The sequence below is a fragment of the Histomonas meleagridis genome (assembly GCF_020186115.1).
Source record: "Histomonas meleagridis strain 2922-C6/04-10x chromosome Unknown contig_72, whole genome shotgun sequence".
NCBI classification, from domain to species: Eukaryota; Parabasalia; order Tritrichomonadida; family Dientamoebidae; genus Histomonas; species Histomonas meleagridis.
This window is the reverse complement of record NW_027150914.1, coordinates 54115-71799: the sequence shown is the minus strand read 5'-3', so window position 1 is coordinate 71799 and position 17685 is coordinate 54115. Positions and strand designations below refer to the sequence as shown.

Below are 17685 nucleotides of genomic sequence, written 5' to 3'. Positions count from 1 at the left end.
ATAACTTTTCTTGTCCTTTTTATAATGAATAGAAAAAAAAGGTGAAGAAAAAGACTCCAATGAAGATTAAAAATAATGTGACTTAAATAAATATTAATATAAATGATGGAAATTTCTGTATTTAACAGATCACATTAATATAAAACATACTTTCCACTGGTTTTCTGGTGTCTTTATTCCTGTATTTTATAATCTTCTATGTGTTACATATTTCCTTGATTTACATCGTACGATTTCAAACATTGGTTGGGGCTATAGTCTTCTTTTTTATTTTATTACCACATGTGTTTCCATTGGAACACTTACAAGTATTTGTGTTATTGCCACTAATGGAGAAATGAAAGAAGGCGGATGTTATTATTTATTATCACGTACACTTGGTCCCGAAATTGGGGCTGCCATTGGTATTACTATTGTTATAGCGCATTCTACCTCTGTATCTCTTCGATTACATTATGTTTCTCTTCTTATCACAAATTTTTATTCATCAAAACCACTTTTGTCGTCACTTTATTGGGATCGCGTTTTATGGCAATTTCTTTTAATTAGCCCCTTTTTCATTTAGTAATTTAACTATTTCTGTATGACCATTTGAAGATGCACAAATAAGTGCTGTATCAAATAATTTATATAATTTCCAAATATTATTTTGAAATATCAAATTATTAAAATAAATATTAAATAAAACAAATAAATAGATTTAGCATTAATATCAATTCCTTCTTGTTCAAGAAGTAATTTAACTATTTCTGTATGACCATTTGAAGATGCACAAATAAGTGCTGTTCTAAATAATTTATATAATTTCCAAATATTATTTTGAAATATTAAATTATTAAAAATAAATATTAAATAAAACAAATAAATATCCTGAGCATTAATATCAATTCCTTTTTTGTTCAAGAAGTAACTTAACTATTTCTGTACGACCATTATAAGATGCATAAATAAGTGCTGTTCTAAATAATTTAAATAATTTCCAAATATTATTTGTAAATATAAAATTATTAAAATAAATATTAAATAAAACAAATAAATATTTTTAGCATTAATATCAATTCCTTCTTGTTCAAGAAGTAATTTAACTATTTCGGCGTAACCAAATTCAGATGCACAAATAAGTGCTGTATAAATTAATTTACATAATTTCCAGATATTATTTTAAATTATCAAATTATTGAAATTAATATCAAACAAAATAAATAAATATCTTTAACATTAATATCAATTCCTTCTTGATTTAAAAGATATTCAACGAGTTCAATGTTCCCTAATTCGGGAGAGTATGCAAAAATATTTTTTGGAATTGGATTTTCTTTCAGAAAATACTTAATGAGATAAAGATTTCCAATTTTTACCATATTATTGAGAATATTTTCATTTATTTTCATTCCATTTTTCTCTAAAACCATAACAGCTTCAATGTTCCAAAACATAATACATAGAGAGCCTAATTTTTCTATATCATCAATTTCGATAATTTTATTTTCATAAAGATAATTAAAAATATCATTTCGATGAAATTCAATTGCTGTTTCATATGCATCTTTAAATGATGAATGATTTTGTTCACATAAATGAACAATTTCAATGTTTCCACCTGCAATTGCATATTTACCTGTGTTTTCCACATCTGCACCATTCATAAGTAAATATTTAAAACATTTAATTGAAGAAAAAAATGCTGCATAATCAATTAATGAAACATTTTCTTCATTAATAAATGAACATCTTTCATAAAGTGATGGTTTAATTTTTTGATTAAAATCAAATTTTGGTTGTGATGTTATTTCTTGAAGTTTTTCAATTTCATCATTTCGAATTATTTTTGCAATTTCATTTGGATTATGTCCTTCTTCAATATATTTCTTATGAAGTTCCCAATCATTCTTTGATAATTCTTCATAATTAGCAATGATTTGGTTAAAAGAGCTAAAATTTTTTTGTTTATAAATTTCTTCTTTAGACATATAATGGATAAAATATGGATTTTTCTCATCTTACAATATTTTTAGATCAAGAATATTATTTTCATACATTTTCAAAAGTGGATAATATAATTTTTGCTTGTAAATTCCTGTGTAATTTGGATCGAGGTCAATAAATTTTGCAAAAAGAAGGAAATTAGTAAAAACATCAAAAATTTTAGATTTGACTTTATTGGTTTCTTGAAATTTTTCAATTTCTTTCATAAAATTCAAATATATATCGAAATCATTCTTTTCAATAAAAAACACAGATAATAACATAATGACTCATAACAATATTAAATGAATATGGATAACTATAATCAAATATGGAAATAATTGATTGAGCTGCTTGAGAAATATTTTCTTTATTTAAACCAAATATGATTTGTTGAATTGATTTAATGATTTTCATTTCTTTTGTTCCTGGTTTTTGATTGTTTTCTTGTAAGTTACTCTTTTTCTCCAACATGAAACAAAAAATAATGTCAGTTTTAACTCCCCTCAAATCAATTTGCCACACATCATCTCATATAAATAGATTTTATCAAAGGGCTATGAAATGTAAAGGGAAATAGGTTGAGAAAAAAATTATTACGTTTACAAGCTATCATTTATTTATGGTAATCTTTAATTAAAAATTTCTTGAGTGTAAAAGCAAAATTTTTTATAGACATTATAAAGCATTAATTTAATTATTTTTTTTTTCATTCTTTGTGTGGAATATATAATATAACAATGTAAAGCTAATAGAGCAAATGCAAGTATTTCTTTCCATTCTAGAATTAATAATACAACTACTGAAAGTCTTAAACCTACACATCATATGTAAATAAGGTGCTCCCCAACCTGATACTTGTATCTTTAAAGCGAAGACTAAAAAAAAAACATAAATTTTCAAAATAATTTTTAAATATAAAATCTCATAAATGTAAGTATTATAACAATAATAGATCTTTAATAAATAATAAAACTTTTATTGAGGAGTTACAAGATTTATAACAAAATAAATAATATTACGACAAAAATGTCACTCATAAAAAAAAGTAAATACAATAAGCGATGGTTTACATAGCAACATATTAAAAGTTAATTTATCTTCATAATGTTTTATATGTTACGCTGAAAGTTGTTTTTCTTTATCCTGAGGACAACTACAAAACGGACACAAAATAAGAATTACATCCAGTACAAATGAAATGACATATAAATAAAAGAACGCTTCGATGCTTGAGTGATATTTATTACATGTTTCTTTATCAAATCGCAATGTTTGTGTTTGGATATTTCTGATGCTTGAACACTTATTTGGTGCTGAATAAGCAAAACAGCATATATCTGATGATAAATTGAATAATAGAATTAAAAATAATATAAATAAATAAATGTGGTATATCCTACCAGGGATTTTTTGACGGATTTTGATTGGAATAATCAAGAAAATTATAATAAAAAAGGCAAGAACAATTGGTGACACCCATGAAATAGTAGTCATAACATATAAAATATACAAGTTGTAACTAATGTTTTCAGAATCTATTGAGTAATCATATCTAATTTTACTCCAATGTATTCCAGACAAAATAGTAAATGCAATGCAACAAATGATAATTACTAAAATAAGTATAAAAATAATAACAAAATATGAAAGAAAAATAGCGCTTTCAGTAGGTGAAAATGTAATACTCATTTCGAAAAAAAACTTTGAAAATATCTGAAGAAATCACTTTTCATGTCAAACAAACTTTATCAAAAAAATTGATAGTAGGCTTATGTTAAGCAATGAACACAAATTCCAAGGATTTGTAAAACATGAGTCCTATTATGCTTTGTTGCAAAAAATTCTTATCAAAAGTATTTTTTTTTATCATAATATCCAATATGAATTTCAAGAATAAATGTTTTAAAACAAAATAATTTTTAAATCTCATTTTGAAATACTGTCAATATTTTAAATTCACTAAGCAATTTTATATCAAGGAAAATGTTAGTGAACATTTATTTTGTCATGTACTCCAAGTGTGTTATTTTCATCCATGTTAAAAGTAATTTTTTGTGTTTCCGACAAGTAAACTTCAAAGCAATTTTTTACAGATGCTAAGAAAGAAGAAAAAATTGATCTTTTATTAAAACTTACTTACATATGCAAGTGTATATTTCGTCACTAAAACATATTCAACAAAAAATCAGAAATTTTATTTACCAAATCGTGCATTCAGGGGTCATATTAAGTTTTTCCCTGATAGAAATTCATCTTTTCTTCGGAAGGTGCCACTCCAAAATCGCCTTCTGAATACACTCTTATTAATTCTATCAAAGCGAATCGATCATTCTGCTTTGCGCCATTTTCCAAAATTTCCAAAATTCGTTCATTATTTGGTGGGTTTTCTTCTTTTAACAATTTTATAGCGACATCTAAAAATTGGAAATTTTGGTTATCGAACATAAATTGACATAACTCCAAAGCTCTTTTTGGATTTTTGGCAACATTTCCTTTCCCATTTGCGTAAATTTTAATTAAAGTATCAATAACTTTATAGTAATTCATTTTAATTAATTCTTCACATATATCGACAGCTTTTTGTACATTTTGTTCTATTCCATTACCATTTAAATATATTAATGCCATGTTATGCATTGCCATTGTGTCCCCTTTCTTTCTTGCCATTTCGAAATATTCTAAAGCTTTCGGAATATTTTTTCATTTCTTCATCTTGTGAATAAAGTACACCTAAATTATAAATTGCATTTAAATGTCTTTTTTAGCAGCAGCTTCATAATACTCGGATGCTTTATTTAAATCCTTTTCGACTCCTTTTCCATAATGATACATAACACCTAAATTAGTTAATGCTTGAACATGGTTATTACTTGCTGCTTTTTGATATAATTCTAAAGATTTCTTTTTATTTTTAGGTATTCCTTCACCTTTTTGATACATTAAAGCTAAGTTATAAGTACAATCATCATCACCTAATTCAGAACCTTTTTTCATAATAATATAATGATTTATAAGGATCTTTTTCCCTATAAATTTCAGCTAATTTTTTCATCGAATTTAAATCACCTAATTCAGAAGCTTTCGTTAAAAGTTCGATTGATCTTTTCGGATTACGTGGCACAAAATGTCCTGGTGTATTAACTAATAAATTTGCTAAGTTATACATTGAACGTGTATGATTTTTTTAAGATTGCTTCTTCATAACATTCAACAGACCTTTGAATAAGACTCGTGTTCTTCCCAATATATTCATAATATTCTCCTAATGAACATAATGCATCAGGATTCTTAGTTTTGGCTGATTCAACTAAAATTCTTCCACATTTCCCTAAATCTGGTGGAATCTCTTTAACCATCGCGATAAAGCATCGCAAGTCTTATTGTGCAATTAAAATACCCTTTTTCTGATCCTGTTTCTAATAATTCAATTGCTTTTTGACAATCATAGGGAACATTTTCTCCACTTAAATATTGTAATGCAAGATTATATATAGAATGAGCAAAACCCTTTTGTGCTGATGTTTCGAGTAACTCAATACCACGTGGAATATTTTTTTTTTTTTTTTTACCTACAATATAAATCATCGCTAAATTAAACATAGCTGTAAGATCGTCATTTAAGACACATTTCTCATATAAGTTGACGGCTTTTGGGATATCAATTGGATTACCTCCCAAACCGATATGATAAATTTGTGCAAGATTAAATGATGCATCATTTATTCCTGCATCAGACCCTTTTTGGAAATATTCAATCGCTTTATTGATATCATGTTCAATACCTTCTCCTCTTAAGAACAAATTACCAAGATCCATATATATTTGTGGATTTTCTTTTGCTTGTTCTTCAATTTGGGATAAGTTCTCTTTAATTTTGGAAAAATCAGTCATAAAATTTTGTTTGGCAAATCTTTTTTTATTGAATAGTTTACATATAGGATTTCAGAATGTTGTGTGATGTGATGTTTGAATTGCTTCAAAATTTACCCAAACCGTTAAAAACAATGAAAAAGCCGATACATATCGTGAGTGAAGACAAACCATAAAAAAGTGAAGAAGCAAAAACAATTAAATGATATCGAAATTCATCAATCAATCATGCAAACCCTCTTTAGGTTGGCTAAAACAAATATTATAGAATCAGCAAATTCAATAATTGACATTTATGATGAAAATCATCCTATTTCATTCAATTTTATATTAGTCCAAACAATATATACAATTTCCATGTTCAGAATGAATGACTTTGATATTTATTCAAACTTTTTAAAACAAATTGAAATATTTGAAGAAAACAACAAAATTAAATCAAAAATTTTTGATGTATTTGAAGGTATACTTCTTTCTAAATATTCAGAAGAATCAAAGTATATTCTTTATTATCTTTTTGAAAATAAATTTCTTCAGAGTCCAAAGGTTGATTATAAAAGAACCAATGAATGTTTTGCACACCACATGACGCAAGAAGAAATTAATGAATATTATTGCTATGGAATTAAACAGTATATAAAAAAACATTATGAAGAACTTTCAAAGAATGATTGGGAACTTCATAAGAAATATATTGAAGAAGGACATAATCCAAATGAAATAACAAAAATAATTCGAAACGATGAAATTGAAAAACTTCAAGAAATATCATCACAAAATGATTTTGATTTTAATCAAATAATTGAACCATCAGTTTATGAAAGATGTGATTTTATTAATCAATATCGGATTACATTAATTGAATATGCAGCATTTTTTTCTTCAATTAAATGTTTTAAATATTTACTTATGAATGGTGCAAATGTAGAAAACACAGGTAAATATGCAATTGCAGGTGGAAACATTGAAATTATTCATTTATGTGAACAAAATCATTCATCATTTAAAAATGCATATGAAACAGCAATTAAATTTCATCGAAATGATATCTTTAAATATCTTTATGAAAACAAATTAGAAGATATCAAAAATTTGGGATTTTTAGGAAAGAAATGTATCAAATGGAACAACTATGAACTCTTTACATATTTGCAAAAAGAAGGAATGGAGATTAACGATGATATTATTAATGCAGCTGCAAGAATTGGAAATATATATCTCACAAAATATTTTATGAAAGAGCATCACACGCCAAAAGATATTTTAGGTTATTCATCTAAATCAGGAAATATTGAACTTGTAAAATACATTTTAGATCAAGAAGGAACTGATATTAATGCTGAAGATATTCATTTGTTTTAATTGAAATTTAATTTAATAATTTGATATTTCAAAATACTATTTGGAAATTATTTAAAATATTTGAAACAGCACTTATGAAAGCATCTGTTAAAGGTCATACAGAAATAGTTAAATATCTTCTTGAACAAAAAGGAATTGATATTAATGCTAAAAATATTTTTTTATTTTATTTGAAATTTATTTTAATAATTTTCGATTTTAAAATAATATTTGGAAATTATTTAAATTAAATAGTTCAGCACTTATTTTTGCATCTTGGAATAGTCATGTAGAAATAGTTAAATTACTTCTTGAACAAAAAGGAATTGATATTAATGTTCAAAATCTTTAGCTGTTTTGTTTGATATTTGTTTTGATAATTTGGAATTTCAAAATAATATTTGGAAATTATTATAATGATTTTATACAGCACTTATTTGGGCATCTTCAACTGGTTGTACAGAAATAGTTAAATTACTTCTTGAACAAAAAGGAATTGATATTAATGCAAAAGGTATTTATTTGTTTTATTTAGAATTTATTTTAATAATTTAAAATTTCAAAATAATATTTGGAAATTATTTAAATTATTTTGGACAGCACTTATGTTAGCATCTTATTATGGTCATACAGAAATAGTTAAGTTACTTCTTGAACAAGAAGGAATTGATATTAATGCTAAAGATATTTATTTGTTTTATTTAGAATTTCTTTGAATAATTTAATATTTCAAAATAATATTTGGAAATCATTTAAACTATTTGATACAGCACTTATATTAGCATCTTATAATGGTTATACAGAAATAGTTAAATTACTAAATGAAAAAGGAGATAATTAAAAGAAATTGCTATAAAACGCGATCCCAATAAAGTGATGACAAAGTGGGCAATCTAATTAGATTTGTTTCAAACACACGAGGATAATTTAGATTTGAAGAAAAAGAAAATAATCATCAAATAAAAAATTTTGAAAAATATGTTTTATAGGAAATTTGTATCATCAATCAATAATGAAAATGAAGTCTTTTTATTACACTTTTTGATAATCAATTAAATTATTTACAAATGAATTTCATTAAATTCGTCAGTCCATCCTAAAGCATCAATTATTTGTTTGCATATTTCTTCGCAATCGCCCTGAAGGGAAAATATCTCTTCGATTTGTAACATGACCGAACTTAAACAGTTCTTTATGACTATTCTCAGCTAAATCGACCAAAACATTTCGTCTTTCGTCGACGCTGACTTTTTCTTCATATGTCGCAACAGGTTCTTTATTAATCAAAACTCGAAGACAATCTTTTCGACAATATCCAGGAAGTAATGAGCATGGAGTAACTTTCAGTGACGTACCAATAACAATAAGAAGGTCCGCAGATGCAAAGTCATTTGGATAAAGATGATAAAATCGCTTTGGAAGTGATTCACCAAATAATACGGAATCAGGTTTAACAACCCCTATCCCACATTTTTTGCAATAAACAACTTTGCCTGTCTTGAACTCTTCGAGGTAATCTTCGTGTTTAGATTTATCGCCACAATTTCGACATGTATTGGTGGAATAAGTTCCATGACATTCAACTAATTTATCTTCAGAAACTCCTGCTTTCCGATCGAGGCCATCTACATTTTGCGTGTAAAGTCGTAAAAGAAGATCATGCCTGTCAAATAATGTTGCCATGTAATGTGGTGCAACGGGTTTAAAGTCTCCACTAAGAAAAGGTTGCTTAATTTCAAAAAACGGTGCTGGATTATTGTCAAAATAATCAATAGAGAATGGTGCTTCGGGATATGGCAAATTATATTTTTCAAGATTTGAATAAACGCCTGTGCCAGGTGACCTAAAGTCAGGGATTCCTGCGGCAACAGAAGCACCAGCGCCTGTTAGAAAAACAGTATTTTGAGCAAATCCATTTTTGATATAAGAAATAAGACCATCAAAATCTAACGAACTCAACCCTTTGATAAGTTTTGGTTTCATTGGGTGAGTCATTTTTGGAGAGACTTTGGTGTAATTAAACATGAATGTTTGCTTTGTTACCAAAGATATAAAAATCGGTTATTTTGTATGGAAATTATTCGGCGTTTCTAAACTTTTGATCATTTCGTGTATGAGAAGTATACAAGTGTTTAATACTCATGAATATTTTGTGTTATATGTACAATAAGTAATAAAGATAGTAAATATTATTTATTTGTTAGCAAAATACAACTTCATGTAATTCTGAATATATCATTAGACTATAAGAAGATATAATAATAATTCAGAACATTTAAATTAAATCAATCTGATTAGACATGTCTAAAGCGAAAAAGAAAATTTTATTTCAACGGCAAAAAATTATATTTTATTCACCTGAAACATTTTTTTTGATGTCGTTTCTTTTTAATCGTCTCGAAAAAGAAATAACCAACGAAAAGAAGCCTATTCCCGATCTCCACGGTGTTCCATTTGGTTCAATTTTCACTGATCATATGCTCATTGCCACATACGACCACGAGTGGAAATCAATAAAAATAGTACCATTTTCAAACATTTCTTTACCTCCGCAAGCTTCAATTTTCCACTATGGCACTGGAATCTTTGAGGGTCTAAAAGCGTTTCGTGATTTGCAAGGCAAAGTCCGTCTTTTCCGACCTGACATGAATTGCGTTCGCTTTGCTAACAGCGCGAAACGAATGGCTCTTCCAGCGCCTGATCCTGACGAATTAATGAAGTGCATTATTGAACTTGTGCGCGTTGATGAACGTTGGGTTCCATATGAAGAAGGATACTCGCTTTACATTCGCCCAACAATGATTGGGACAACGCCATCACTTGGACTGAAGAAATGCGACCAATGCCTTCTGTACATCATCTTATCTCCTGTCGGGCATTATTACACAACAGGTTTCAAGCCAATTTCGCTCTGGGCATGCAATGAGTATTGTCGCGCTTGGCCAGGAGGTACAGGTAACTTCAAAGTCGCACCAAACTATGGTATAACTGTTATGCCTGGAGAAATTGCGCATGAAAAGAATTGCCAGCAAGTGCTTTGGTTGTATGGGAAAGAAGAATATATTACAGAAGTCGGATCGATGAACATTATGGGAGTTTGGATAAACGAAAATGGTGAAAAGGAACTCGTAACAGCACCGGTTTCGAAACATCTCATTCTTCCAGGTGTTACAAGGGATTCAGTTCTGGAGTTGGCGCGTATGGAAAAGGACATAAAAGTTAGCGAAGAAGAATGGAAAATAGGTGACTTAATTAAGGCGCTAAATGAAAAGAGAGTACTTGAAGTATTTGGTACTGGAACTGCTGCAATTATTTCACCTGTAAATAAGATTATCTATAACGATAAATGTTATGATATCCCAGTGGATTTGGATAATCCAAATGCAACAATTGGGCCATTTGCTCATATGATTTATGATAAACTTCGCAACATACAATATGGTGTTGTGAATCATAAATGGTCTGTGCTTATTTAAATAATTAAGTTTACTAGAATAAGAAGAGTAAAACTCGTTTTGAGCACTGTAAAATTGAATTGTTTATGATCGTTTCATTGTTTTTGAAAACATGAAGTGACTTAACGTTCCCCATATTTAAAACAAATTTATCTTTATTCCAAATATGTTATTTGAGTTTATACAAAATATTTGCATCAACATACATTACATATTGTTATATTCATATTTATATCGAATTTTATAGGACAAATGATAAGAAATTTGGATTTTTTGTTTAAAGCGTCAGTTTTTTACTTCACCTAAGCCATTTCTATTTGAAATCAAAAATGCCAGATTTCTATCTGAAATCAAAAATGCCTTTTTAGTGAATTCACTAAAATACTTTTTATGGATATTCCTCCGCCACCACCACCACCAAGCCCATTAGTTTTACAGCTTGTTCCTGATGAAGCGATTAAAATTGAAAAGTTGTTTTTAGAATTAAATGAAAATAATCTCGAAATAATTTCTCACAAAGTTTCAAAAGTATTAGAAGTTCAGCCAAAATGTTCTCTACTTTATGAGTTTTATATCACACAGTGTATTTATATGTCTTATTCTACACAAAATAAAGATGCAAGTCTATACATTTTATTTTTAAATTTGTTATCAAACACAAAAAATTTAAGTTTTTCAAAATTGCTTAATGTGTTAACTATTTATCTTTACCAAATAAAGACAAATGAATCAGAATGTCTTCTTAACGAAATGAACAAACAAAAAATGATACCTTCAAATCTTTTTTATTATGTGAAAAGAATTGTAAATAAAGAAAACCAAGAAAATCAAAAAGAAAATCATATATTGGAGATTCTTCGAAATGATAATATTGAAGAATTACAAGAAATGTCAGCACAAAATAAATTTGATTTTAATCAAACAATTGAACCATCACCTTCTGAAAAAAGTTCATTTGTTAATCATAAAAATGTTTCATTAATTGATTATGCAGCATTTTTTAAATCAATTAAATGTTTTAAGTTTTTATTAATTAATGGATCAAATGTTGAAAATACATTAAAATATGCAATTGCAGGCGGAAATTTAGAAATTATCCATTTATGCATACAAAATAATTCGACAATTAGCAATGTATTAGAAACAGCAATTCAATTTCATCGAAATGACGTTTTTTATTATTTTTATGATGAAAGAAACCAAAGATTTGTAGAAAGAAAATACTTCATCATTGATAAAGATTTAAATAAATTAGGAATACAATGTTTAAAATACATCAACTATGAAATTTTATCGTTTCTAGCGAAAGAAGGTTTATCAAAATTAAGTCTTTCACTTCAAGCTGCAGTAATAAGTTTTAATAATCTTCCATTTATACATTTATTTTTTGAAGGAAAACTTATCAAAAACGAACTTTTTTTTGATCTGCTTAATAATGGAAACCCTATAGTAGTAAAATGGCTTATTAAACAAAAAGGAATTAAGATTGAAAATGAAGATGTTAAATTATATGATTGTATGTGATTAATATTTATTTGAAATTTTTCTGAATTTTTTGAAAAAACATTTTTTTGGGCATCAAAGAATAATCATGTACAATTATTTAAACACTTTTTAAAACATGGAATTGATATTAATGCTAAAGATATTCATTTGTTTAGTTTGAAATTTAAACTAATCATTTGATATTTCAACATAATATTTGGAAATTGTTTTAATTAGATGATACAGCACTTATTTTCGCATCTGAAAATGGTGAAATAGAAATAGTTAAATTACTTCTTGAACAAGAAGGACTCAATATTAATGCTAAAGATATTCATTTGTTTTATTTGATATTTATTTTAATAATTTCTTGTTTCAAAATAATATTTCTAGATCATGTGTAATATTTCAAACAGCGCTTATGAAGGCATCTATAAGTGGTAATTTAGAAGTAGTTAAATTACTTCTTGAACAAGAAGGAATTGATATTAATGCTAAAGATATTTATTTGTTTTATTTAGAATTTGTTTTGATAATTTAATATTTCAAAATAATATTTGGAAATTATTTAAATTATTTAAAACAGCACTCATTTTAGCATCTCAAAATGGTCATACAGAAATAGCTAAATTACTTCTTGAACAAAAAGGAATTAAGATTAGTGCTCAAGATATTTATTTATCTTGTTTATATTTATACTAAACAGTCTTTAGTAAAGATATTTTTCTTTTGAATTGTTTAATAAGCTTTATCATTTAATTATTTAAAAATTCAAATATATCGAATAACTTAAGAGAAGGCTCCCTGCTTCAAGTGTTCTATTATGCTACCAATTTATTATCATTTATCAATTTTTTTTTGTTATTTTAAAGAAACGAATGATCATGTGTAGTTTGATATAATCATTGATATGATTTTTTAAAAAATAAAAAAAAAATAATGAAAAATAATATATTTTATAAAAAAAAATGCATGTAAAAATTATAGTTTTCAAAAATAATAGAAAATATTACAAACATGAGGTGAGCTGGTCGTTATTAGATGCAAAATACGCTCCTGTTAGCGATGTTCTTGCCAACAGCTTTGATAATACATACTTAGTGCCTAGGACGCATTCAGCAGATGTTTAGTTGAATTTGTCCACACATAAATAAAAAGGTATTACACACTTTTACTAATCGTTAACCTCCTGAAAAATGCTGTATTTCGTTCAGATGTTTATGTTTTTTTGATTTCTTTTGTACTGTTCTCAAACCCAAACAATAATTACAATTCCGAAATGATTCATTCACTGCATAAAAAAATGATTTTTATTAATAAAAATACCATTCCAAACAGAGAAAACGCGCTCACTCATTATCCTTCCCATACATTTCCATATTTTCTTTCAGCTTATCCTCAATGTCAGCGAATATTTTCATTCCTCGTTCGCTGAACACATATACCTCAGTCAGCAGCGGGTACACGAGTGAGCATAGTCTGCATGAAGTGCCTTCGCCCATCACTGCATCCGCAAGCGCTTCGGTGAAGTCGTCGTAGAGGCTCTGTATGTTCGGATCTATCACTGGATCGGGGTTTTCGTACTTCTCGCAGTGCAAACTGTCGATTTCCAAATGCCTCAAACTTGTGTTCTCGTGTAACGATTCGACAATTTCTTTGGCGTCAACTGGAGTGATATAGCCCGTCATCCGTAAGTCCTCGAGAACACATTCTTGCGTTCGTAAGAGTGATGCGATGCTACTAAAAAATTGATGATGTTGATCTTCATTTAATTGATGTGTTTCAAATGAGAGAGAAATGTTCTTAAGAGGGAGAAGTGGAAGAGAGAAAATGCGGTCATAGCCTGAATCTGTGATTTTTGTTTCATAAAGATTAATTGATTCAAGTTGCGATTGAGAGATATATTGAAGAAGATATTCGACGGATTCATCAGTAATGCCATTATTATCACTTAAATCGATGCTCTTAAGGTTATGGCCGTCGATGCTGTTGATGATTTTGGATAAAATTTCATCGTCAATTTGACACTGACTCAAATTCAAAATTTCAATTTGACGGTTATTTGATGCGGTGGTGTGATTGATGATGTGGCCGATGAAGAACGCGTTGTGCACTGTGATGCTATCGCGCCATTGCATAATGGTATCTGGACTTTCATACGTGGATTCAGGAAAATGATATATCCAACAATCATTAGTTCGACCAAAATCTTTAAAACTAATTGTTAAAGGTTCTTGGCGAAGTCTTTCAAGAGTTGACTTGACTTTATAAAGTTGATCTAGATTCATAAAGCCAAGTCGAAGATCTTCTATCGTTTGGAATTCTGATAAAGATGATAAAAAGATATCAAAATATGTTGTCCATAAGGTATCAGGAACTTCGGGCCAAGAGATTGGAATAGGTTGGAAATTAAGGCTTTCCAAGATAAGAGTTCTTAATTTTGTTTTTGGAAGTGACGAAATAAAAGTTGGAAAATCTTTTTCAGAAACTTTACATCCACTGATACTAATGGCTTGTATGTTATCAAAATCTACCAACAAGCTAGTGAGGTTTTTTAAGTCAACCACGTTATAACTTAAATCTAATGCAGTGATAGTACTACCTCGAACAGCTTTAATGATATTATTTGTCCCTTCACTCCATATTTCATTGTCAGCGATACTGAGTAAGGTTAAGTTTGATGCTGGTATAATATTTGCAACTTCTGTTGCCCCATAATCAAATAAAGAATTTGACTCTAACCGTAAATCGGTTATTTTTGAATCCTTTGAAATTCCTTTTACAATTGAAATGCACCCTTTTGATGAAATGTCGCATCCACACAAGCTTAAGAGTTGAAGAGGTGGATTTTTCTGTAATGACTCACCAAGCTTTTGACAACTTTCGTCGTAAAAAATATTATCATCTGCATAAAATTCAAGAATTGATGAATCTCCAAGAGCTTCAAAAATTATATCAGAAGAGCGCCTAACTAAATGGGTTTCTGTAAGATTTAAGTAAAGTAAAGTCTTGCTCTCTATCATTAAGTTTGATAAAAGTTCTGCTGATTCATAATTAACATGATTTGTAGAAAGATTAATTAAAACTAGATTCGGATTTAGGCTTTTTTGAATTCGCTCAAATGTGACTGCTGCCCAAAATGATTGGTTTGAAAGATCAAATTCTTGGGAAGTAATTTCCATTCTTCCGAATAGAACAAACTTTGTCAGCCCATAAAAGAACGTTTATTCTGCACACAATTAATAAGTACGTTAACGATTTTGCTCATTAAACTATTTCATTCTTCATAAAACTAAAATTAAACCCTTTTTCTCATTCATTTCCCAATGTTTTTCAACAATAAAACGCATTTCTGATCAATGAACCCAAAACAAATCATCAAATTGATATTATGAAATTTTATTCAAATTCAAAGAAAACAAATTCTAGGGTTTGTACTACTATAATTTATTGAACATTATTAAAACATTAGCGGATTTTCCTCCAAGTGTTCAATCCATTGAAATCTTTGTATTTCACTTTCATTTAAGAAATGATCTTCAACTTTCACCGTTTTCTTTTGTCCGCGCAAAGCGATTTTATCAGCAAATCTTATGTACGTTGGGCTTTCTTCATCGTTTATTTGTTTTTGAGATTCGAATTTCAAATTCAAAACATTCTTCAACATTTCCACTAATGATTGGGCGTATTTAATTCCATCTTCGAACAATACGAAGTAACGTTTCGATTGATCATCATCAAAAGGGTTATGATAAATATATGTGTAAACGATTCCTTTTTCATTTTTATAATATAATGAAAAAGCGTTCACTACTTCTGTTGAAGGGTTTAACATCCAATCGTTGACGTTAATAATTTGTTTATAAATAGGTGAAAACCAACTTACGAAATTAGCTTTCGATTGATTAACATTTTGGTCGAAATATGATAACTCTTTAATTGTTTGAAGGAAATCATTTTTGTACCCATAGCGTATGAAAAACTCAACAAAGGTATCAAATGTTAAAATATCTGATTCTTGATTTCCTAAGATATATACCAAGTTACGCTTAAGCTGCTCTTTGATTTCTTCCGTAATGGTCATCGTTTGTTTGTTTATTAAATAGGAAATAAAAAGATTTAATGATGTTTCGGGAATTGCACATATTTCCGATTTCCATGTGTTAGCAAGTGAGATAACCAGGTTAGAAAACAACTGTTGGTTTAAATGGATTTGATTAAGTGATTTAAATGAAGTATAGATTTTGCATAACGAATTTTGTATTTGTGCACAATTAATACCTGTGTTTAAGAAGGACTTAATCAGTTCTTTTGGTATGGGAAAAGGAAAGGAAATTTTTTGTGCAGGTAATGGGCATAATGATGTCGGTAAAATATTTGCACATTCGAGTGTTGTTTGTGAAGAAAAATCTAACGTTAAATGAACACGGATTTTCCAGTGGCTTATGTCTGGGATTCCTGGAAATTGTGTTCGCATCTGTGCAGTTCCATTTGGGAATATACTAAATCCATGATCTCGAAAATTTGTGTTAATAGAGTTAACTTTTAACTTCATGAGCTCACTTAAAATTCGTGAGTTGGTGATGAAATGCTTACCATCTGCCATCCATGATCCTCCTGTTTTATTGATCAATTCAGGATGTTCTTTGGTGAAGTTAAGAATTGCAAGAATTTTCACAATAAATTTTGTCCTTGTTGTTGCGCTATCCCTTGTTACAAAAGCTTGGAGTTCTTGCAATGTTTGGGCCCACTTCATAACCAATGAGAAACCAGTTCAAATTTACCCCAAATTGGATTGAATACACTGAAAATTTGTGTTTGAATTGTGCAAAACCGTAAATTTCGCTTTAAAATTTCGATAGATTAGGAATCGTCTCATAAAGCAGTTCCTTTTACTAGGTTGTCACGATGTATGCAATTACTCAAAAAACGAAATGGGCTACTAAAAGGCGCTAATAATGTTAAGTCAAAGCCAACAAAATCCTTGACAAAAAAACAATATATTATTCAACAAAGATGTCAAAAATTCATGAATCAATGTAATTATAGCACAGGTCTAATTAAATGATTGATAGGTTTAGGACAAACACAAATTAATTGTTCTATTAGATGACTTTCTGTCAGATCTTTCAATTCATATATCATCATATCAATTGTTATATGTTTTTTCCAAAAAAACAAATAACATGGGCTTCAATGTAACCTTCTTTAATCAGGATGATGGGTAATTATATATACTTTTCAAATATTTATCAATAATTAAATTATATATTTTTTCTTGTTTTATCATATAATAAACAGCTAAAACAGTTAAAAATCATTCGTAGGAAAGTAACTATAACGAAAAGAACAGCTGATTTCACTCGAAAACAACACTTACGGAAAAGCAAAAATTCAATACATAAACGAATTTATCCTATTCAAATTTTCTGATATCAAATTTTGATTGAATAAAAATTTTTATTTTGTTGGCATTATTGCAGCTTAAATGTAACGGTAGATGCGGCCAAAGAGCATTTTAACGAAAATTATCATCAAATATTTCATAAAATTTTCAAACAAAATT

The 17685-nt window shown here is 28.2% G+C and overlaps 4 protein-coding genes across 4 annotated transcripts; 1 reads left to right on the top strand and 3 right to left on the bottom strand.

Moving 5' to 3' along the window:
* Window positions 1-5316: 5316 nt before the first annotated feature.
* Window positions 5317-5859, bottom strand: GO595_008785 (sel1 repeat family protein; the record flags this gene model as incomplete). Its single annotated transcript, XM_067922397.1, has 1 exon — window positions 5317-5859. One exon carries the CDS (start codon window positions 5857-5859, stop codon window positions 5317-5319), a length of 543 nt encoding a protein of 180 aa, XP_067771024.1.
* A 2424-nt stretch (window positions 5860-8283) lies between these two features.
* Window positions 8284-9204, bottom strand: GO595_008784 (transcriptional regulator, Sir2 family protein; the record flags this gene model as incomplete). Its single annotated transcript, XM_067922396.1, has 1 exon — window positions 8284-9204. One exon carries the CDS (start codon window positions 9202-9204, stop codon window positions 8284-8286), a length of 921 nt encoding a protein of 306 aa, XP_067771023.1.
* Window positions 9205-9554: 350 nt separating this feature from the next.
* GO595_008783 (branched-chain-amino-acid aminotransferase, cytosolic) lies at window positions 9555-10655 on the top strand (the record flags this gene model as incomplete). Its single annotated transcript, XM_067922395.1, has 1 exon — window positions 9555-10655. One exon carries the CDS (start codon window positions 9555-9557, stop codon window positions 10653-10655), a length of 1101 nt encoding a protein of 366 aa, XP_067771022.1.
* Window positions 10656-13468: 2813 nt separating this feature from the next.
* Window positions 13469-15301, bottom strand: GO595_008782 (NACHT LRR and PYD domains-containing protein 12-like; the record flags this gene model as incomplete). The annotated part of the gene is made up of 1 exon (XM_067922394.1): window positions 13469-15301. One exon carries the CDS (start codon window positions 15299-15301, stop codon window positions 13469-13471), a length of 1833 nt encoding a protein of 610 aa, XP_067771021.1.
* Window positions 15302-17685: the final 2384 nt, after the last annotated feature.